The sequence below is a fragment of the Gorilla gorilla genome, chromosome 2 (genome assembly GCF_029281585.2).
Source record: "Gorilla gorilla gorilla isolate KB3781 chromosome 2, NHGRI_mGorGor1-v2.1_pri, whole genome shotgun sequence".
NCBI lineage: Eukaryota > Metazoa > Chordata > Mammalia > Primates > Hominidae > Gorilla > Gorilla gorilla.
In genome coordinates this window covers 143,592,764-143,615,280 of record NC_086017.1, presented here as the reverse complement: position 1 = coordinate 143,615,280, position 22,517 = coordinate 143,592,764, and the positions used below count along the sequence as shown (strand labels likewise).

The window sequence follows — 22,517 nt, the reverse complement described above, 5'->3', positions numbered from 1 at the left end:
AACACAAAAGAATTAAGGACAGCTCATCTGAGTTTTAAAGACTGGCAGGGTCAAGAGCGAGGGGGAAAAAAAAAACAAAAAAAACCCCTCAGGATTCCTGGAGGTTATGAGGATTGGTGAGGTGTGTAAATGCCAGGCAGCAAAAGAAAAAGATATCTTTTCTCTTGTAGAACTCCATTCCTACATATAAGAAAGGTATTAGAAATTCACTAGCTTCCCTTTGTCTCAGCACTTCTCTCAATTTCCTGTATCCAGTTATTACAGAGACTATGAATGTAGTGAGCTTCTGTTATTAAATTTCATAGACTGATCATTACATATCCTAATGCATTGAGGTGAAAATCCTGTTTAGATACCAAAATGATACTGTAAATTCAGAGCATTTGCTACAATTAATGTATGCAATATTAAGATGATCCACAGGTAGATTTTACTTATAAATTTTTATCCAGAAAAAATTGAGAACCTGTACCTTGAATATCACTCTGAAGTTTTTCCATAATGAATCTGCACTTCTGCTTTAACTGAAACATCTGAACTTTCCTTCCTCTCTGAAATGGCTTACTTAGGCCAAAACAGAAATTTTTCTCCTTCATGAAAGAAAAGTGCCTTTCCCCCCCTGAATCTACTCTCCTTTTCTTGCTCCTCCCAGAATAAACATATAATTAAATTATGTCTATACAAGTTGGAAAAATGAAAAGCACAGAAGAAGCTACTTTGCCAGCTAAGGCAACCATACCGATGATGAACAGACCCTAAATAAAGGCATTCAGCAGCTATAAAGTGAGGTATAATGAAAACTACTACAAAGGTAACAGAAATGGGTCACACAGATATCTTCAAGGGGAATACCTGGACAGGTTATCTTTAATTTTGACATATGAAGAGAAGAAAAAATATTTATACATCTTTACTTCCACAATCAATAACATCTTTCTGAAATGCTGGGGCTAGCTTAGCAACACGGAAATAGGCATGGAGTCTCTTAAAACTGAGGCCCTAAATCCCAAACATCACAAAAAATTTGTTGTACGTAGACATGTTTCTAGAGACAAGGTTCAATTAACTATTCTGAAACAACAGAAAATTTTAATGTTGGCCATTTATTTTTTACATTAACACTGCTGAGGAGTACTTTAAACCTAGATTAGAATTGGCCACATAAAATAGTTAAGTATAATAAAAAGTCTCAGTGCCATTTAATAATGTATATAACCCAATGAAATGATAACTATCACCATCTGGAAAATGTAAACTCTTTCAGGGAGAAGTTAAGATTCAAGGTGTATACACTGAAATCAACAGAACACTGTTGAAAGAAATTTTAAAAGATGTAAATAAATGAAAACACATGTTCATGAATCAGAAGACAATGCTGTTAAGATGGCAATACTCCACTAACAGATCCACAGATTCAATGTAATGCCTACCAAACTGTCAGCTGCCTTTTTTTTTTTTTTTTGAGACAGGGTCTTACTCTGTCGCCCAGGCTGGAGTACAGTGGCATGATCTCTGTTCACTGCAGTCTCCGCATCCAGGGTTCAAGCAATTCTCCCACTGCAGCTTCCCAAGTAGGTAGGACTAAAGGGGAGCGCCGCCATGCCCAACTAATTTTTGTACTTTTTGGTAGAGACAGGATTTCATCATGTTGGTCAGGCCGGGCAGCTGTCTTTTAAAAAAAATTAACAACTGACTCTAAAATTCATATGGAAATGCAAGAGACCAGGAATACCCAAAATAATACTGAAAAATAAAATTCAGAGACTCATATTTCTAAGTTTCAAAACAGCACGAAGCTATAATAATCAAGACAATATGGTACTGGCATAAGGTTAGGCATACAGGACCAACAGAACAGAATTATGAGTCCAGGAAAAAACTAAACAGTCATGGTAAACTGATTTTTGACAAGGGTGTTGAAACAATTCAAGTGGAAAGAACAGTTTTTTCAACAAATGATGCTGGCACAACTGGATATTCACATGCAAAGGAATGAATTTAGAACCCTACTTCACACCAAATACAAAAATTAACGCAATTAAAGCTATTCAGCTCTTAGAAGAAAACAAAGAAGTAAATCTTTGTTAGCTTGGGTTAGGTAATGGCTTTTTAGATTACCAAAAGCACAAATGGCAAAAGAAACAATTGATAAATTGGATTTCATCAAATTAAAAGCTTTGTGCTCCAAACAATACCATCAAGAAAGTAAAAAAATCTGAAGAATTGGAGAAAATATTTGCAAATCATATACACGGAACTTTTATTCAGAATATATAAAGAACTCTCACAATTCAGTAATAAGACAACCTAATTTAAAAGTGAATAAATGACTTGGCTGAGCGCAGTGGCTCACAGCTGCAATCCCTGTACTTTGGGAGGCTGAGGCGGGCAGATTACTTGAGGTCAGGAGTTTGAGACCAGCCTGGCCAACATGGTGAAACCTTGTCTCTACTAAAAATACAAAAATTAGCTAGGCGTGGTGGCATGTGCCTGTAATCCCAGCTACTCAGGAGACTGAGGCAGGAGAATTGCTTGAACCCATGAGGCAGAGGTTGCAGTGAGCCGAGATCAGCACTCCAGCCTGGGCAACAGAGTGAGACTCTGTCTCAAAAAGAAAAAAAAAAAAAAGTAAAATAAAAATTTTTTAGTTACAGTAAATAAATGATTTCAATAGATTATTTCATCAAAGAAGATACACAAATGACCTACAAACACAAGAAAAGATACCCGACATCATGAATCACTAGGGAAATGAAATCAAAACTACAATGAGAAGCTACTTCGTACCTACACTAGGATGGCTAAAATAAAAAAGACAATAAGTGTTGATAAGGATGTGGAGCATTTGGGACTCAGACATTGAAGGTGGAAATGTAAAATGCTGCAGCTACTTTGGAAAACAGTTTGGCTGTTCATCAAAAAGTTAAACAGAGTTACCACATAACCCACCAATTCCACTCTTAGGTATATACACAAAAGAACTGGAAATATGGAAACATTCACAGTGGCATTATTCATAATAGTAAAAGAGTAAGAACAACACAAATGTCCATCAGTTGATGAATGGATAAACAAAATGTAGTATATCCATACAACAGATTATATGACATTAATGAAATGAAGTACTGACATGCTATAATATAGACGACCTTGAAAACATTATGCTTAATGGAAGAAGTCAGTCAGAAAATACAGCATTTTGTATCATTCTATTTATATAAGATGTTCCAAATAGACAAATCCAGAGACAGGAAGTAGATTAACGCCTGCCAAAAGAGGGGGAAAAAGGGAGTTAACTGCTGATTTGTAACGCAGTGTTTAGAGGAAGTTTTTTGCAGGGAAGGCGAGGTGATGAAAGTGTTCTCAAAACAGTGATGATGGTTTACAACTTTATGAATACACTAAAATCCACTGAATTGTATACTTTAGAAGGGTGAATTTTATGTTATATAAGTTATGCCTTAAAGCTGTTATAAAAACAAAACCAAGTCTCAAGGCCTAAAAGAATTACACTAAGAGCACACAAACAGTTGTACTCTGAATTATTACAAGGAAAAAAGAGGATTGTTAAGTCTTAGTCACTACTCTAAGAACATTACCAAAAATTTTGATGATCACAGTTACTTACAAGCTCACAAATGAAAAAGCATTGCAGTAAGTTTGTTCTTTAGAATGTATCAGTATGTTATAATCATATTAAAAACGGAAGTTATATTATGATGACCAAAGTAATCTACCACTTGAGGAAAAAATAAGGATTATTTAAAGATATACTTTTCTAAGGTTGATTCAAAGAACTAAAATGACTCATACTACCCTGGATATGCCACTTTTCTCCCTGACTTCACTCATTGAAACTAACTAGGGGGAAAAAAAAATGAGAGACAAATATTCTAAAGGGTAACAATTATTCTAATTTAGGAGTTCACACAATTGAGCTATTAGACAACAAAATCAAATATTCAAATCTTCCAAAATTATAGGCTGGCTTTGTGCATGTGTCACATTTTACCTTGTGGCACGATTCAGAATAATGTGGTCACTGATTTGTAAAAGTGTGACACACTCATTTTACTTATTACTGATCAAAGGGACCAGAGACTAAACCTTTGTAATGGTCAACAGATGCCATTCACTGAATATTCAATATATTTGAGGCATAATTTTAAAACTTTCATACATGCCATATCACTTCATTTAATCCTTACAAAAATCTGAAGGGTAGGAATTACCATCCATCTTACAGACAGGAAACAGAAGCACTTACATTTTGGTCTGACTAGGAAGCTACTAAAAAATGCCATCACTCCCTCCCAAAGAAAATATATTAAACCCAATTTTTAAATTTCATTACAGGCCTAAAAAAAGGTTAGACTTCACTAGAATGGCATATTTTCTCTGACAGTCAAACGGATATGAAAATGTTGGCTACAGACAGGTTAGTCTCTGGGTAACAAAGATGTAGGGTTAACACTCTGCTACTACTATATAACCTCATCATTAATTGATAGCATACAAGAGCGTGGATTAACTGGTTTACTTTCCTTTTAACTGTCACTTTTAATTCTTACCAAACTCCTTCCCAAGAAAGATACTGAAAAGTGGAAATGTCAAAAGAAAAAAAAATACATGTAGCATTTACATTTATAATATGCACATTTTTCAGAAGAGAAGGGCTGTATAGCCTGAGTTGTGCAGTATTATTCAAGATTATGAAACAGAGTAATGTTTAAAATATTTTATAGAAGCACAGAAAAAAAAACCCAACAAGAATACTTACTTCCCCCTCCATGAATGTTTTGTTGTGTAGAAACATGCCAGATCCTTATTTTCCCTAATTATGTTCATTTTGTGCTCAAACCTGGAAGATAAAAATATGAGGGCACTTAGTACATGTTATATATCTTTAATCTTTCCAAGATTCCCCTAAGAAAGGTAGCAAGATCGCTCTCTCACTTTCACAGCCTGCCGTATATCCTTTACAAGACCATAAGGTTTTTTTGTTTTTTGTTTTTTGTTTTTTTTTTTTTTTGAGATGGAGTCTCGCTCTGTCGCCCAGGCTGGAGTGCAGTGGCACGATCTCTGCTCACTGCAAGCTCCGCCTCCTGGGTTCATGCCATTCTCCTTCCTCAGCCTCCCAAGTAGCTGGGACTACAGGTGCCCGCCACCACGCCCGGCTAATTTTTTTGTTTTTTGTTTGAGATGGAGTCTCGCACTGTCGCCCAGGCTGGAGTGCAGTGGCGCGATCTCGGCTCACTGCAAGCTCCGCCTCCCGCGTTCACGCCATTCTCCTTCCTCAGCCTCCAGAGTAGCTGGGACTACAGACGCCTGCCACCACGCCCAGCTAATTTTTTGTATTTTTAGTAGAGACGGGATTTCACCGTAGCGAGGATGGTCTCGATCTCCTGACCTTATGATCCTCCCGCCTTGGCCTCCCAAAGTGCTGGGATTACAGGCGTGAGCCACAGCACCCGGTCAAGACCATAAGGTTTCTAAAGACAGGGACTGGTCTATTCAACTCTTTATCATAACCTTTAGCATCATATTGTGATTGTCCAACTCTCTCCCACACTGGACTGTTTCTTGAGGACCAGAAATGACCTCTATCAACATCCCCAGTGTACAGAATTTCTAAAATGTCAAATAAATAAAGCTTTAAATCTGACATTGCCAAATAATGCCATGGCACACAATGGATACCTAAACACATTTTCCAAGAGTCAAACCAATTCCAAAAGTTTTTTGGTGAGCTACTAAGTGCTGGCCATTTTGCTGACACTACCACTTCAAAGGGGACCTACTATAAATAAGGCAATTTAAAAATAATTTTCTCGCTGGCACAGTGGCTTATGTCTATAACCCCAGCCATTCTGAGGCTGAGGTGGGAGGATCGCTTGAGACCAGGAGTTTGAGACCAGCCTAGACAACACAGTGAAACGTTATCTCTCAAAAAATAAAAGTTAACAGGGCATGGTAGCATATGCTTACACTCCTAGCTACTTTTCAGAAGAGAAGGGCTGAATAGCACTATTGAGTAGTGTGGTATTATTCTGAGGCTGAGGTGGGAGGATCACTTAAACCCAGGAGTATGAGGCTACACCGAGCTATGATTGTGCCACTGTACTCCAGCCTGAGTGATAGAGTGAGATTCTGTTTCTAAAAATAAAACAATTTCCTCATTATAAAAGTGATATAGGTCCACAGTAAGAAATCTTAAATGTTCAGAAAGCAAATCATCATTCGTCCTTGTATCTGAAGATAATCATTTTAGCCTTCCTTTTTATATTTAGAAAAATCCTTATTTAAACAAGATTGCCATTTGTACTGCTTAACCTGTTTGCAAAGAATGTTAACCTTTCCCCATGTAATTATTCTATAAGAAAATTATTTTAAGGCTGTATGGTATTCCACTTTATGAATATTCCAGAACAGTGCCACTCAAAGCATAGTTGCAAATGGTTTGTTTCCAGGCCACATCAAGGAAAGTAAAGAAATTGAGATTAAGTGTTTAGAAACTTCTACGGCGGTTTGATTAATGGACTCCTCTGGTTGAACAGGATATAGAACAGATCAAGATTGTTGAATCTGTGTGATGACTCACTCGTGGAATCAGCCTCCTAACAGTCACATGCAATGAAACCACATTATGTACAATATTCATTGACTGTAACCTAGTATATAAAATCCAGAATCCATTTATTTCATCTAAAAAAGGTAAACTTAGCTAATTTTACAGGATAAATTGTTGGAACTGGCTGCTAATGAAAGACTGATAGGTTTTGAAAATACTGTATCACTTACTTCATTTTGAATAAAAGTTAAATATGGTTATTTCTTTTGTGACTTAGCTATTTCTCCCTTGCCTTAATAGTTTAAAACGCACTCTAAAAAATATTGTAGAGGCCGGGAGCGGTGGCTCATGCCTGTAATCCTAGCATTTTGGGAGGCTGACGTGGGTGGACCACCTGAGGTCAGGAGTTCGAGACCAGCCTGGCCAACATGGTGAAACCCCATCTCTACTAAAAATACTAAAAAATCAGCCGGGCGTGGTGGCAGACGCCTGTAATCCCAGCTACCCGGGAGGCTGAGGCAGGGGAATCTCTTGAACCCGGGAGGTGGAGGTTGCAGTAAGCCGAGATCGCACCACCGCACTCCAGCCTGGGTAACAGAGCAAGACTCTGTCCCCCCCACAAAAAAACAAAAACAAAACAAAACAAAAACAAAAACAAAAACAAAAAAATTTGTAGAAAATACACCAAAGTGCTAATACAAACTGAATAGTTGGAATTCTTTAAGCTTGCTTTATACCTTTTTATACTGTGAATACTAAGTCAGCAAGTATTTTTTACATAATTAGAAAAAACTTTTCAGAAAAAAAATTTTTATAACGGCTTGAGACATAATTCACATACCACAAATTCACTCTTTTAAAAAGTATACAATTTGGTGATTTTTAGTATATTTAGAGTTCTGAAACCATCACCACTATTTTCAGAACACTTGCATCACCCCAGTAAGAAACTCTGTTAGCGGTCACCCCCCATTATACCTCAGCCTCAGCACCTAGCAGCCACTAATCTACTTTGTCACTATGGGTTTGCTTATGCTGGTCCATACTGCCAAATAATATTCTGGTATATGGATATAACTATTTTATCCATTCATCAATTGATGGACACGGGTGTTGTTTCTACCTTTTGGCTATTATGAATAATACAACTATGAACAAGCATATATGAGTTTTTGTGTGAACATACATACTCATTTCTCTTAGGTATATACCTGAGTGGTAAAAACATTTTTTTAAAGATACCCTTATTTTGAAATTGCTGTCTTCATTCGTCCTGCTTGTTTTTGTGTTATTACCAATTATCGAGAGCCTTTGTACTCTACATAGAACGCTCACCCCCTGGATATTTATATGGTTTATACCTCTATCTCCTTCAAATCTGTGTTCAAATGTCACCTTTCCAATGATGCCGACCCTAAACATCTTGTTTTAAATTGTAACCACCCTCTCCTCATTCTACTTAAATTGTAACCACCCTCCTCCTCATTCTACCCTATTCCCTCTTACTCCTGTTTTTCCCCCATAGCACTTTTCACATTCTAATGTGCAATTTATTATTCACCTAATTCTACTGGAATATCCAGAGAGAGGTAGTTTTGTCTGTTCACCTCACTATTGTTTCTACAGAGGCCACAAGAGTGCCTGATACAAAACAGGTGCTCAAAAATAAGTATTTGAGTTAAAGAATAAAATTCAGCAAATACATGGGCAATTCTGATATCTACTTCAAACCTGATGCTCTAACAGGGACTCCCAAATAGGGTTTTGTCAAACCTTCTGGAAAGGCATCAGCAATTCATGCTTTGAAAAATAACAAAAGGAACCACAAGTAACACCAAGTTTAAAGAAGCTTTTATTGTTACCAGAAGGAAGAAATTTCTTACAGTCAACTAACATCTTCCTGCTAGTGAGTATAGGGACAGCTAAATGTAGTCCTGACAGTTGGTATGGTGTTTTGTTTGTCTGTTTCTGGATTTCATACCTGGGATGACCAAAGCACCCAACTAAGATTTATTAAACCCAGTAAGCATTATCCCTGCCTTCTGAATCTTTTGCAGTAAATGATATTGCTGAAAAGAAACCTGGGCAGTATCTCTGAAGACTCACCAAAAAAGGGAGAGAGAGAGATATATAGGTGTACAGATATTTTTCCCCTATATAACTGAAGAGTGGAACAATGGGAAGAGAAAGGCAGATAGAAAAGGGGAATGGCTGATACTGAAGAATGGGGTTTGTATTCCTAGTCTAAACTTAAGATATTGGAATAACTGACTCTGTACCAAGGGCCTATCTTGGGAAAACTGAGAAACAAGAAAATGTGTTGAGTGGAGACTGGTTGATAAAATTAAGGATCTAAAAATTAAAATGAAAGGCAGAGAAAAATAAAGATTTTAAAATGACAACCATAAAAAACACAGGGCATGACCCAGAAGGAATAAAGATCCCTAATAAACCCATAGGGGGGAATAAGAACAAAATAATCTCATAATAACAAAAGAAATATAAGAATTATTAAATAAATTTTTTAAATAATTTAAAAAATAAACATCTAAAGAATGACCTCATAGGTACCACTGATTTGGGGGTTATAGAACTCCAACAGACCTTTTGGGACGTGAATTAAATAACTTTACATCAAGAAGGCTTTTGAAGGTCTATAAACCTGAAGATGATGAAAGCACCAGACTCCAGAGAGTCCTCAGATTAGGACAGATAAAAGGAGTATGAGAAGATATAACACATTAAGATAAAAGTAAACTACCAATGACCTAGCCTATTAGAATAAATATTGTATTCCTGATGCAGATTAGAATGCTGACAGAAAACTAGTAGAGGAGGAAAGTAGTAGTACTTCAGTTCTCTGGAAGTTCATATCATCAGTACAAGTTCCTATGTCCAATATTTGCACACCTGATAATTTTCTGTCTCTAATATTTAAGAAAGCAATGTGATGTTTTACTCTGCATCCAATAAAAGGCTAGTAAAATGGGCTTTTTATGGAAGAAAATTGCTCCTCTATTTGAAAAGCTTGCCTTCAACTACGTTACATTTATGTAAGGGTATATCTGAGAGGTAAGGGAGGGAAGAGACACCCCACTAACTAGCCAAGTCAACCCCAGAAATAGTGGAATAATTCAATGCTATATTACCATCTGCCTAACCTCAAAATGGAAATCAGGATAATGCTTTTCCATTTTAAAACTCTATTGAAGACTGCCTTTAATAAAGGTGGGGAAGCAAGGTGACTCTAATCTGAAAATTTATGACATGTCCTGAAATTATTAAACAACTTATATTGAATACTCATCACATGTTGGTGTTCAGCCTATGCATTTACCATGCATTTATTTCATTTTGTCCCCATAACAACACTGCAGTACAGGTATGACTCTCATTTTATTGACAAGAAAACTGATAAATCACTTTTCTAAGGTAACACAGCTGGTAAGCGATTGGGCCAGACTTTGGACTAACCTCCTTAACTTCTACACCCTAGGTTCTTAACCTAAACTTTAATACCTTCCCTCAACTTTAAGGAAAAAAAAAAACTTCACCCTGACCATGTAATTACAGATGTATCATTGGACTGCAAATTCCTGGAATAATTTAGAACTAGTTTCAGTTATTATCTTCATCTGGACAGATGATACTTGTTAGAAATAACTTTGAAATCTACAATTTTAAGCAGTAAAACAAATTACCATATTCAACATAGGACAAAAGAAATAAAAAGAAGTCTCCAAAGCTGAAATATTCTATCATCTATAAATAAACTTTCAAAATATTTCCTTCTTTATATAAGCTTAAAAAACATTTTTTGGCTGGGCGCCGTAGCTCACGCCTGTAATCCTGGCACTTTGGGAGGCCGAGGTGGACAGATTACAAGGTCAGGAGTTTGAGACCAGCCTGGCTAACATGGTGAAACCCCGTCTCAACTAAAAATACAAAAATTAGCCAGGCGTGGTGGAGAATGCCTGTAATCCCAGCTACTTGGGAGGCTGAGGCAGGAGAATTGTTTGAATCCAGAAGGCAGAGGTTGCAGTGAGCCGAGATGGCACCACTGCGCTCCATCCGGGCTGACAGAGCAGGACTCCGTCTAGGCGGGGGGGGGTAGGACATTTCTTGACAAAGTGTTCAAAACAAACATACAATGACAAAAATTTGTTACCAATATATGACCTCAGGATACTCTTTAAAGAGAGTTCAATTACTCTAACCAACATCGAGCTTTTAAAATAACCAGATTGGCTAGTCACCATGTCTCATGCCTGTAATCCTAGTACTTTGGGAGGCTACTGTGGGAGGATCACTTGAGTCCAGGAGTTTGAGACCAGCCTGGGCAACATGGCAAGACCCCCATCTCTATTTAAATATAAATTTTAGATGAAAAAAAGATAAGATAACCAGATAAATGAGATCTGAGGCTGAGATCTATTTCCCGGCAGTGTAATATTAGCCCATCCACATTTTCAGGTAAATCTATTTTACATTCTCAGTAAAATCTTAACTACTGTTTGATAAAGTCATTTCAGCCAATGAATGGCAAGTGGTCTGGAAACTGCATTAACTCTTTTAGATCACGAAGATACTTTTAGACATGCAGGTAACTCGCTAATGAAGGTAATGGCAATGCACAAAGATCAGAAAATGTACCAACTATGTATCATTCAAAGTGAGAGGTAGAATAATTTCAAGATAATAATTGGCAAATGAGTGAAGACAAGTCTAGAGGTCCTCCAAGTACAGTAGTCAGGTATCATTCAATCTGGGAAGACCCTGGAATACCTCCCTAGGGCACTGATCACAGAGCTGCCATTCCACATGCTATACGTTAACTAGAGAGTAGCACAACAGGCTACATTAACATTCCATTAAAGTGATGTTAATAATCTATTTATTACCAAGATAAAGCTGGAGAATTTTTATAACTGCCATTTACTGGCTGCGTAACTTTGAACAAAAGTTTCTGAATTTATCTGAATTATAGTACGTCTATAAAATAGGAATAACTGTCCCGAAGGGCTATGGTGAGGACTAAATGAGATAACCCAAAAAAAGAAGTTATTTTGGGTAATTCTATTATATCTTATTTTCAAGAACTTACCAGCTCTTGTACCTAATACAGCATTTTGGGGGGAAATTCTATTAAATTACTTGATTTTCTCTAAATCTTTTATTAATTTCAATCCTTCTAGTATGCAATAGATATCACCTAGAATGTTCACCTTCAAAAGTAGAGTGTTCTATTGATTTAATCAGCATTCAGTTTTACTTAACCATTCAAAAATAACTATAACAATATATATTTCTTAAACTGAATGATGTACATGAGGGTGCCATTTATTATTGTTACTGTCATTATTATTTTATTGTTACAATTTATGTTTCCCATAAAACGTTTTTAAAAAGAAAAAAATATTGCTGGGTGCGGTGGCTCACGCCTGTAGTCCCAGCACTTTGGGAGGCCAATGCAGGCAGATCGCTTGAGTCCAGGAGTTCAAGACCAGCCCAGGCAACATGGCAAAACCCTGTCTCTACTAAAAATACAAAAAATTAGCTGGGTGTCATGGCACAGGCCTATAGTCCCAGCTACTTGGGGGGCTGAGGTGAGAGGACCACTTGAGCCTGGGAGGCTGAGGCTGCAGTGAGCAAGCCCTCATCTTGCCACTGCACTCCAGCCTGGGTGACAGAGTCAGACCCTGTCTCGAAAAAAAATATATATATATATATACACACACACACACACACACACACACACACATACATACACACACACACACACAATGTATATATAAACACCAAGATAATCAGGATAGATGAAATTTTTAAAAATCATCTTGTCAACTATAACCCAACACTTAAGCTTGTCTTTTATTTCAACTTTATTCCTACAAAATACTATTACAAGTCAATCTTATTTACTACATTTTTAATATTCCCCACTTAGGTATTTGAAATTTCAGTTGTTAGAACTGTTTCCTTACATGTATCCAACCTAATATTTTTAAATTTATGTTTGATGGCTACAAATTAACTATGGCTTGAGAAACTTTCAAGAAAAAAAAAACTTCACAAAATAAATTTAATCTCCAGTCAATATTTCCTCTGTACATTAATAAGCTCTAAAAGTGATTCAAAAAAAAATAGGCAAAAACTCTTAAGCAACCATTGATTTCCATTATTTATGATGAAAAAAATCTGTAAAATTTCTAGTATCAGAAGCTCAAGTATCAAGCAGGTAATATCAGTAACAGTCATGTATAAGCACATGCTATAAACAACCATAAACTGTCCAACTAAAAAATGTAAACAGTTAAATGGGATCTTGAATGAGATCTTGGTAGCAGCTGTATCACTAGCATTTGCCATTCTGCCAGTTGTTTAGAGGCTATTCGAAATAGCAGGAATTTATCTGCTCAAACTAACGTCACTTAAATTTCATCTCCTTGATTCCTGCAATTGTGTTCCATATTTCAAATTCTCAAAGACCCATGATTCTTTCTGATGAGGAAAAATCAAATTTACATGCCTTTTGTAATTAAATTGCATTGAAAGCATCTCCAATTTTTGCGACTCAGCTTCACTTGTTTTCATGCTATATCCTAAATTACACCACCAAAGAAACTTCTGTTTGTTCTTTTTATAGAACTGTCCTACGGGTTAAAAAGTCAAATTCAGGGCAACACAGGCATTTTGGCTAGATTCACCTCTCTCAATGAATACTACTGCATCATGCTTTCGAACACCACAATATTCTTGCATTCTCTAATTTATTACTGGCAGTAATACTGGCAAACCATTTAAGATCATTTATGGTTAAAATGAGAATGATCTTTTAGAAGACACATAATTTTGACAGAAAACCACAGGATTTGGGAGTCCAGTGAGAAGAAGCCTACATCAAGTTGACACTAAGAACAAAAGCAAGATGAAGGGACTCAACACCACAGACACTCAAGCCAATTACGGTCAAGCTATAAGCAAAAAAATTTACACACACAGCAAAATTAAGTATATACACATGCCTTGTGTTAAGCAAAAATGCAAACAGAACACTCATTTAACTAGGGATGAATGAATACGCTTAGAAAAAAATACACTAGTGAAAGAAGGATTGGCATTAATCAGGCTAGTCACCTGTTTAAAGCACGTATTTAGCATGATCAACTGGAAGTAATTTTTACACAAATATGACAACTTGCAGAGAACAGGTAAGCTACTAATTTTCCCATTTTGAGCCTGTAAAATGCAAGAACGGAACTTACTTTCATTAGCTCTGCCCTCAAGTAATTAATTAAAAATGTGAATTTGTTTTGAAATGCATAAAAAATAAGATGGATTGATGGAAAGATGGACAGATCTATGATAAAGCAAGTACAGTAAAATGTTAATGTAAAAACCTTTAGGTGGCATGTGGGTATCTAATGTAAGGTTCTTTCAACCTGGCTGTAGGTGAAAATGTTTACAATATGTTGGGTGAAAATTGTGGAGTTTGCCTTTTCTGATCAAACTCTCCTACAACAGAAACAATGCTACATTCCAAAACCACACTTAAAATGTAGCAGACATTCACATCATAGGAACTAATTTATGAACGTAATACTTCCTACAGCAATATCTTACCAAAAAGGGAGGGGTAGTAAGGAGAACCATGGAAAGACTAACCCTTTGAAAAAATAACTAATAAGAGTAATAGAAAGAATATCTTATATTGGCTTCTAGAGGATCTAGGTTTGTTTGTAACCGGATTCAAAATCTGAGTAAATCATAGCACTAGATTAGTTTGGTTTCAAACAAATGGTAAAAAATATAAATGGCTAACAGAATGTTAATTTTTACCCAGATTAAATAGCTACAACTAAACTGTTTAGATAGAATGTGCTGTGTATGGGGGAAACTGCCATATGAACTTTAACCCTATTTTTAAATTTTAGCTTCATTTTAATATATGACTCAAGTACAGGTAAAAGCATTTTCTTCTAAATGAACAACAAATCAGTACGTGTAATATGTATGATACCAACAGGAATCTTAAAACAAACCATAAATACATCACAAAGATTTTAGTACCTACCATCTTAGCCTTCCTTAACTTATTGAAGAACCCGATACCTCCAGAGATAGATGTCGTTGAAGAATAAAAAAAGCCAGTGGTAATATCAAATTTCATCTGATAATCATATCTTCAAATAATTGCCCAGATATTTTAAAGTGAAGTGATTGTACTGTCACATCATAATCAACTTTTAACTAGTTTCACTACCATAGGGTAGCTGAAATAATATGAGATCTCCACCATTGTTTTTAAAAACTTGATTCGTTTCTATTACAAACTGAGTATATATTAATGAAATACAGGGCAAGAAAAATTCAAAAGCAACCCCTAAATCTGAAGAAACACTTAATGGGAGGAGGGGACAAGCATACCTACCATAGTAGTTAATTTTTTTGACCTCTTCTATTCAACAGTATAAATCAAGTATTGAAAAGAGACCTGTCTCTTCCATTTCTATCACACGTATGCTCATTTCATCTGAGGGGAATAATTTGTATTTCTGACAAAACAGAAGTTTACCTGTTGTTAAAAAAAATTCAAATTTTCTGTGAAAGATGTATTACTATGACCCTTCCCTTTCCAAAGCTTAAAAATGCCTTAAAATACTCACCTGCAAGCTTTCTTTCCAGAAACATGTTCACTTAAGCAATGCTTTGAAATCATTGCTATTGATCATTTACATATTCTTAGTTTATACACATTATTGTAACTTTATAGACCTAATTTCTATTTCACTTTATCTTTGAAGCATAACCTGGCTTATGCAAGAACAAAGTATACTATTTCTGTAAGCTCTTCAGCTTATCAACTTATTAAGCTTATCAGCTTATTAAGGCACTTAATAATCATGCTCTACTGTGGTAAACAGGCCCTGAAATGGGCAAAAGAAATTTTTAGCAGCCATATTTTAACTTGTTGCTGTTTTTCCTATCATTACAGTAAATGCATAATGCGGGACTAAATTTCCTAAGCTTTTAACACATACAACTTGAAGACAGTTTTACAGAAAGCATCCTGAAAACCCAAACACTGTTCTTTTTATACTATTAAAAGACAAAAGTTTAATTTGCTACAATTACCCCTTCATTCAATATAAAATAGCAAAAACATACATTTCTAGTTTAGTTCTGAAATATCCCTATTATTCCTACCTCTTCTGTAGTGCTTTACAGTTTATAGAACACTACCAAATTATCTTAAAAAAGCAAAGTTTCACTTTTAAAATTAAGCCCATTAGTGCTAAGGTTTGGGGGGAAAATGGCTTATCTGCTCTAAGATTTGATAAACATTCAAAATACATTCTGTAGCTTGACTAGAATTTTGAGGAGAGAAACCCCATAGCCTTAGATGACTAAGGAATACAATGAAAGTGAGAACACCATGTATAAGCGTTTAAATGTATTACAGAATACATGAAATATTAGAGAACATCTCCTCCATTCATTACCTCACCAACCCTTCCATTAAGTTGTGGCAACTAGAGCTGGCAAAAATCAAAGCATCAAAATAATTTTTAAGAGACAGGGTCTTCCTTTGTCACCCAGGCTGAAGCGCAGCAACACAATCATAGCTCACTGTAATCTCGGTCTCCTGGGTTCAAGCAATCCTCCTGCCTCAGCCTCCCGAGCACACGTCACCACAGCCAGCTAGTTATTTCATTTTTTGATGAGACGGGGTTGCTCAAGCTAGGTTGGAACTCCTGGCCTCGAGTGATCCTCCCGCCTCAGCCTTCCAAGTGCTGGGATTACACGTGTGATTACTGTGCACCCAGCTAAAATAATTCTGGATTGCTTTAGGGGTTTTGTTTTCTATCTGATAATCAAAATATCAAACTCATTAATCCATTGCAAAGAGATATTACCACTGGGCATGTGCTAAATATGTGACTAGGCAGTGTTCTTCTAAGGGCAACTTGAGTGCTTAAACTGTAAAATTCCACTGACTTTAAAGCTCACTCTTTTTCACAAGTAGTCCATAAAAGTACAAGTAAAACTCCCATATGTTGACTATTGAATAAAGAGCATCTGAAAATAATTACTAGCAAGTTATATGGTTTTATTGACTGAACCACACCTAAATGTACCTTTGCACAGGTAACTATCTTAAATTAGCAAAGATGATCATAACCATGTTGGTTTAAACTATTTGTTACAAAGAAATCTAATTCAGTTACTCTCAAAGGAGTTCCTATGATTAAGAATCACTCCACATAACAAGAAGTGTTATAAATTGGTATATGCTGGGTACGTGAACACTGCTGAAACAGAAAAAATATGTTGAAAACCACTGATTAAAATTTTGAACTAAAGTAATGTTTGGGCTAGGATGCCATCCCATCTGAGGCACTATGACTGGGAGCACTACTAGCATTTAGTGGATGAGACTAGATATTCAACATACATTACAGTCCCAAAGATAAGTACCATCCACACCATACGACTTTCAAGTGTCCAAGTGAGCCAGGTATGGTGGCTCACACCTGTAATCCCAGCATTCTGAGAGGCTGAGGTGGGAGGATTGCTTGAGTTCAGGAGTTTGAGACTAGCCTGGGCAACACAGTGAGACCTCGTCTCTACTAAAAATAATAATAATAAAAAAAAGTTAGCTGGCATGGCGTGCCTATGGCTCCAGATACTAAGGAGGCTAAGGTGGGAGGATCGCTTGAGCCCAGGAGATCAGGGCTACAGTGAGCTATGATCGTGTCACTGCACTCCAGCCTGGGCAACAGAGTGAGGTCTGAAAAAAAAAAAAAAAAAAAAAAGAAAAAAGTCCAGAAGTCCAAATGGTTAGTTGGTTAGTCATGTAGGCAAAAACCTATTTAAAATGAATGAATCCCAGACTCTAATTGTTTTATATATAACTCACCAAGTACATTTTGCAGGGTTTAATATACAGAGATTTTTCCAGGAATGTGGCTACAATGTAAATTAAGAGATTATACTTTATTAACCCTGTTCTTTTCTGACAATGCTAATAATCCCAATTGTGGTATCTGAGTCACCAATGTGACAAATCTGTAGACATCAACATTTCTGTCAAAAATCAAAATGGGCCAGGCATGGTGGCTCACACCTGTAATCCCAGCACTTTGGGAGGCCTGGGTGGGTGGATCACTTGAGGTCAAGAGTTCGAGACCAGCCTGGGCAACATGGTGAAACTCTGTCTCCTAAAAATACAGAAAAAAAAAAAAAAATCAGCCCAGTGTGGTGGCAAGCGCCTGTAGTCCCAGCTACTCAGGAGGCTGAGGCAGAGGTTGCAGTGAGCCGAGATCGTGCCACTGCACTCCAGCCTGGGTGACAGAGCGAGATTGTCTCACAAAAAAAAAAAAAAAATCTCAAAATGATTCCATGTAAAGATACAAGCCTCTGACACGTCCTTTGTGTATCTTGGTATAATCATACTTAACTATTTACATATTGAAATGCATATAGTCAATTCTGCTATAATGCTTTCTTGATCATGTGAATTTTAACAGGATTGGTGTATTACTGAACAATTTGAGCATGATGAAAATGTCACATTTGCTTATAGTGATTCTGTCCCAACACTAAGTGAACGCAGAAAATTGTACCCAACTCAACTGAGTCATGCAGGAATTCACAAAATACACACACACACTTCAGGTGGTCCATGAACCACATACATTCACATATATGTTACTAATTTTCCACTCCATCTTATAACTTTTTTTCCTTCTACTACTTCACAGTAATTCAGAAACTGTAACTCCATCCAATGCTCACTGCATTGTTTGCTCAAACTTTTTCAAGGCAAAATGTCATTATTATAGTATTTAACATGTACAAAACAGTTCTTTTTAAGCTCCTATCTTTTTAAAAAATGTATAATGATGACTGCTCTTTCTCTTGGGAGTTTTTTTCATGGGCCTCATAATTTTTGGTTAAAAGCTGGACATGTTGTGTAGGAGTAGAGATTGAAGTAATTTTTATGACTGGAAATGAGCACGCCTGTTCTTTGTGAGGCCTTTGGTGAAGGGTTTGTGTTAATCTGGTTAGGAGTTGGACTTAGTTTATGATTTGTTTTTGCCATAGTTATCCTCAGTGTATTACAGCCTTCATGAATCTGCAGAACAGTTTGTCTCTCTGGTGGGCGATGGTTTACTAGAGCAATGCCTGTTTGATTCTTTGTGTTGTGCCTCTTTGCATAATCTTGTTCCTTTCCTAGTAGTATTTTGTGGGTTACTTGTTACTGAAAGCTTCTTAGCTTGGTGGCAGGGGGTTGGGGGTGGGGGATACGGTCTGATGTTCTGATTAAGTCTAAGTCAAACACTGTGTTCCTGAATCTCAGGAGGGCAGCATTCTCGGTTCTGTTGACCACTCCCGGCTGCAGTTTTGGGCTCAGGGCCCCTCCTCCAGGCATAAGATTCTCTCCCACTTCTCATCTATCCCCTGAATGTTCACCAATGGGGCCAACAGAGATACCCTTCTCCCCAGAGATTAAAGCTTTTTTCCATAGAAGAGGCAGAGGGGAAGAATCCCAGCAGTTTCTTGACCCTCTTAGAAGTTCTGTTGCTGTTCCTCTCCCTCTCAATCTGCACAGCAGACTCAACCAGGGTTCTTTCCAGTCTTTTCTAGTAGACCCAAGGAGGTTTGTGGATAAGAGTTTGCAAGATTGTGCATTCAGCTTTCATCATGCTTTTTGTCCAGTTGTGTCTGAAGACGGTAAACAGAAATTGACATCTACTCTCTGTAAGCACTGTCTCTCAAATTTTCAGCCAGTGGTTTTGCTCTGTGGACTCAGCTCTTTAATAGATTTCAAGAAAGTCATGAATTTGTAGTGTAGGTCTTTTTTTGTTGCAGAAGTGAGAGCAAAGCTTCTTTTTTGTCTCAGGGCCAAAGCCAGAGGTAGTTACATTATTTATAAACTAAAGATAGCAAAGAAGGTGTTACTAATTATTTTTTATAAAAAGGGAGCCTTTATTGGGTCTAATAAAGTTGAGAAACACTGACTCAAGGAACTCTTTCAAAATATTAGTAACTCCCCTTTAACTACTGCCATGTTTTACAGTGAACATTTAGGCCAAAACCTATTTGTAGCAACCAAATTTGTGCTGCAGTTTATCTGCACAGCCTTGTTTCAATTAACTAATTTAAAGTACCTCAATCAGAAGCAGGGGAAAGGTATGTGTAGCAGAAACCTCAAATTCACCTGTGTAAACAGAACTGGTTGAGGAATGAAGCCAAATTAGTTAAAACACATCTTTTCAATTTCAACCCTAATTTGGGACCTATTGAGAACCGGACTCCACTATCAACCTTTTAACAAATTTAATAAAGCCAGTATTGTTACAGTCCACCTGGGCAAGGCAACCATCTTCTATTTATTTGTGGATAAAGTTAAACTATTCCAAATAATCCATTCACTTATTAATAATATTTTATTTTTTAGCTTAAGTATTTTGTTTACAACTAAGCTTGTTAACAATATATAACATTAATATATTTTAGACTATTTATTACTACCACTTTAGAAAAAGAGGAATATTCATTGCCTCTCAGTGGAATACAAATGCTGATATTTTCCATGAACTGAACTCTAGCCTTAAGGTTCTTTACATTCTTATTTCTTAATAATCCTCTGACTCCTCTTTTCCTCCCTTAATATGTTCTACTTCCTGTTTTCAAACAAGGAGTATAATGTAATAATTTCTACACAAGGACGTGTGTTGCCTGAATGCATTGTGATATTAACAGCACAAGCCAAGTTTGAGATATAGTAGCTTAAAAAGCGTTTCACATTACACAAAATGTGAACAAGGTTTTACGTTATATGATAGATAAGCCAATAAAGTACTTTCCAAAAATCAAAGAGTTGTGTTCTGGATACCGAATTTCTGACAAGTGGTTTCTATAAATTTATTTTTTTAAGGCAAATTCTGTTTCATACTCCCATAAACTCAAAGTACTGGTAATATATTACAAAACCTTATCACTGTAATTTTCCCTGCAGGCAGTAGTTTCAAACCTAGAAACCTATCAAGTCCATAAACTGAGAAAGAAAATATAGTAAGAAAGAATTACTGGGGGCAGGTCCTGAACTTCTACTTTTTTCCCAAGACACTATATTACAAAAGGCTCAACATAACTGTACACTATAAAGCCCTTCATAGAGGACGCAACAGCATCAGGTACAGAACCTCCTTTTTGAGGGAAATCAGAATAACGTAAAAGGGAAAAGCAGAGGGAAAATGAGAAATAATTACTTTGGGAGACCACCGCCACATTAGGGTGAAATCTTTACTTTTTTCCCCCCTCTAAGCAACGGACACAGGAAACAATCTTAAGACAAAAGTGGTTAACGGAACACGCTACAAAAGGAGAAAATTTAAGGGAAGGCACTCTTAAGCATAGTTAAGTATCTAATAAGCGATTAACAGCCACTTCACTGAGCGTCTAAGTCCTACTTCACCCACTCCAAAGGCCACATTCAAAGGTAAAATCACAGCAGCGGAGGAAAGGCCACGTGAATAAGCTGCCTTGCAGGAAGGAAAAGCCTTGGGGGAGAAAATGATTTTAGAAAAAGTACTGGAGAACAGACGACGAGGATGCTCATTTCCTAACAAAACGAAACAAAGCAAAGAAAGTCAGTCTGCAGGACTTGTTCGGAAGGAGGGTCGCTGACCCAAGGAAACAAGAGTTGCCGGCATCCAGCAGGAAGGGTGCTCAGACTAGGAGACTGGAAGGGAATCCCGAGGGCGGAACCCACAAGGGAATGAAGAGCCTGTGGGGTAAGGATATGTTAAGGCGAGTGGAGGAGCGTACTAGGTATAAAACAGGCAAAAAGAGGGGTGGGGCTGGACAGGGCAGCGCCCTGAGCTAGTGTCACTCAAAGCCGGGGGGGGGCGTCCAACGAAAGGAACCAGACCAGCAGCCTGGGGGAAGGGTAATCTGCTTCCTTAGCAGCTGCAGGCTGCAGCAGCCAAGACCACCCCGTTTTCCCTGCCCTGAGCCCCACAAAGTCCCCACGGCGTGGGAAGGGAGTAAGGCAGAGCCCCAGAGCCCAGTGCCCGGAGTCGGCTTTACCTTCGCGGGAGGCTGGAGAGGCTCCAGCCCTAGCTCCTCCCGCCGCCGGCTCAGCTTCCAGAGTGGGATGAGGCGCCCTCCGGCCTCCTCACCCTCACCACTTCCCCTTTCCCCCGCCGGGGCCCTGCAGCTCCGCTGCCGCGGGTTCCTGGTGCCGCCGCGGCGCTGCCTCCCCGCCCCCTCCGCCTCCTCCCTCTGCCTCTCAGAGTTTCACTCTGGAGGCCGCCATCTTCGCTCAGGCTTTGAGCGAGCGCGCTCTAATACGCCTGCGTCGCCACCGCCCAGGCTGTCACGAGACCCAGTCAGCTGATTTCAACTCTTCCGTCTTCTGCCCCGCCCTCCCCGCGCCGATCGTTCTTTCCCTGAAATTCTGCTTTCCTCCGGCCAGCCCCCAGCAGCTACACATGCGCAGAGTAACGACGCCGGCCGTGGGATTTGGATTCCACGCAGCGCGTCAGGGGGCTGGAGCCTCGGTGGGTGCTGAAAAGGACACGCCCCTGGGCGCGCGCGCGTGCCCATGACCACGCCCCTCCGGCGTGTACCTTAGGGCCGCGCACCTCCGCTTGTGTCCTGCGGAGAGTAGGGTCGCAACCCGGTACTTAAGCTTTAAGTCCGAGGAAATCTTGTTTTAAATCACCTTTTTTTAGCTCTTGCCGTCAAGTGCCATGGAGCATCTGCGAGGCAGTCTGAAGCCTCAGCCTATCTCCTGGTTTGGCTGGATTGGGGCCAGCAGGTTCTTTTACTATTGAGACGTCCTGAACGACAGCAGAGCAGGGTTTAAGTTATGGATGCTCTGGAAGGTCTCGGAGACCAAATTCTCAGAGACGCCTAAGGCATTTGCAGGTAG

General features: G+C 38.1%; 1 protein-coding gene across 2 annotated transcripts in view; it reads right to left on the bottom strand.

Moving 5' to 3' along the window:
- Nucleotides 1-21,929, bottom strand: part of DNAJC13 (DnaJ heat shock protein family (Hsp40) member C13) — a 125,522-nt gene extending 103,593 nt beyond the window's left edge. The window contains exons 1-2 of one of the 2 annotated variants that reach the window (XR_008678520.2): nucleotides 21,671-21,919; nucleotides 4,781-4,861 (exon numbers count right to left, since the gene is read on the bottom strand). Coding sequence is in view for 1 of the 2 variants with exons in the window: in XM_031009469.3 (XP_030865329.3) it covers nucleotides 4,781-4,848 (68 nt within the window). In the remaining variant the exon portion in view is untranslated. Of the gene's footprint in view, nucleotides 1-4,780; nucleotides 4,862-21,670 lie in introns of both variants that reach the window. The other variant, XM_031009469.3, reaches the window with a different exon arrangement.
- Nucleotides 21,930-22,517: the final 588 nt, after the last annotated feature.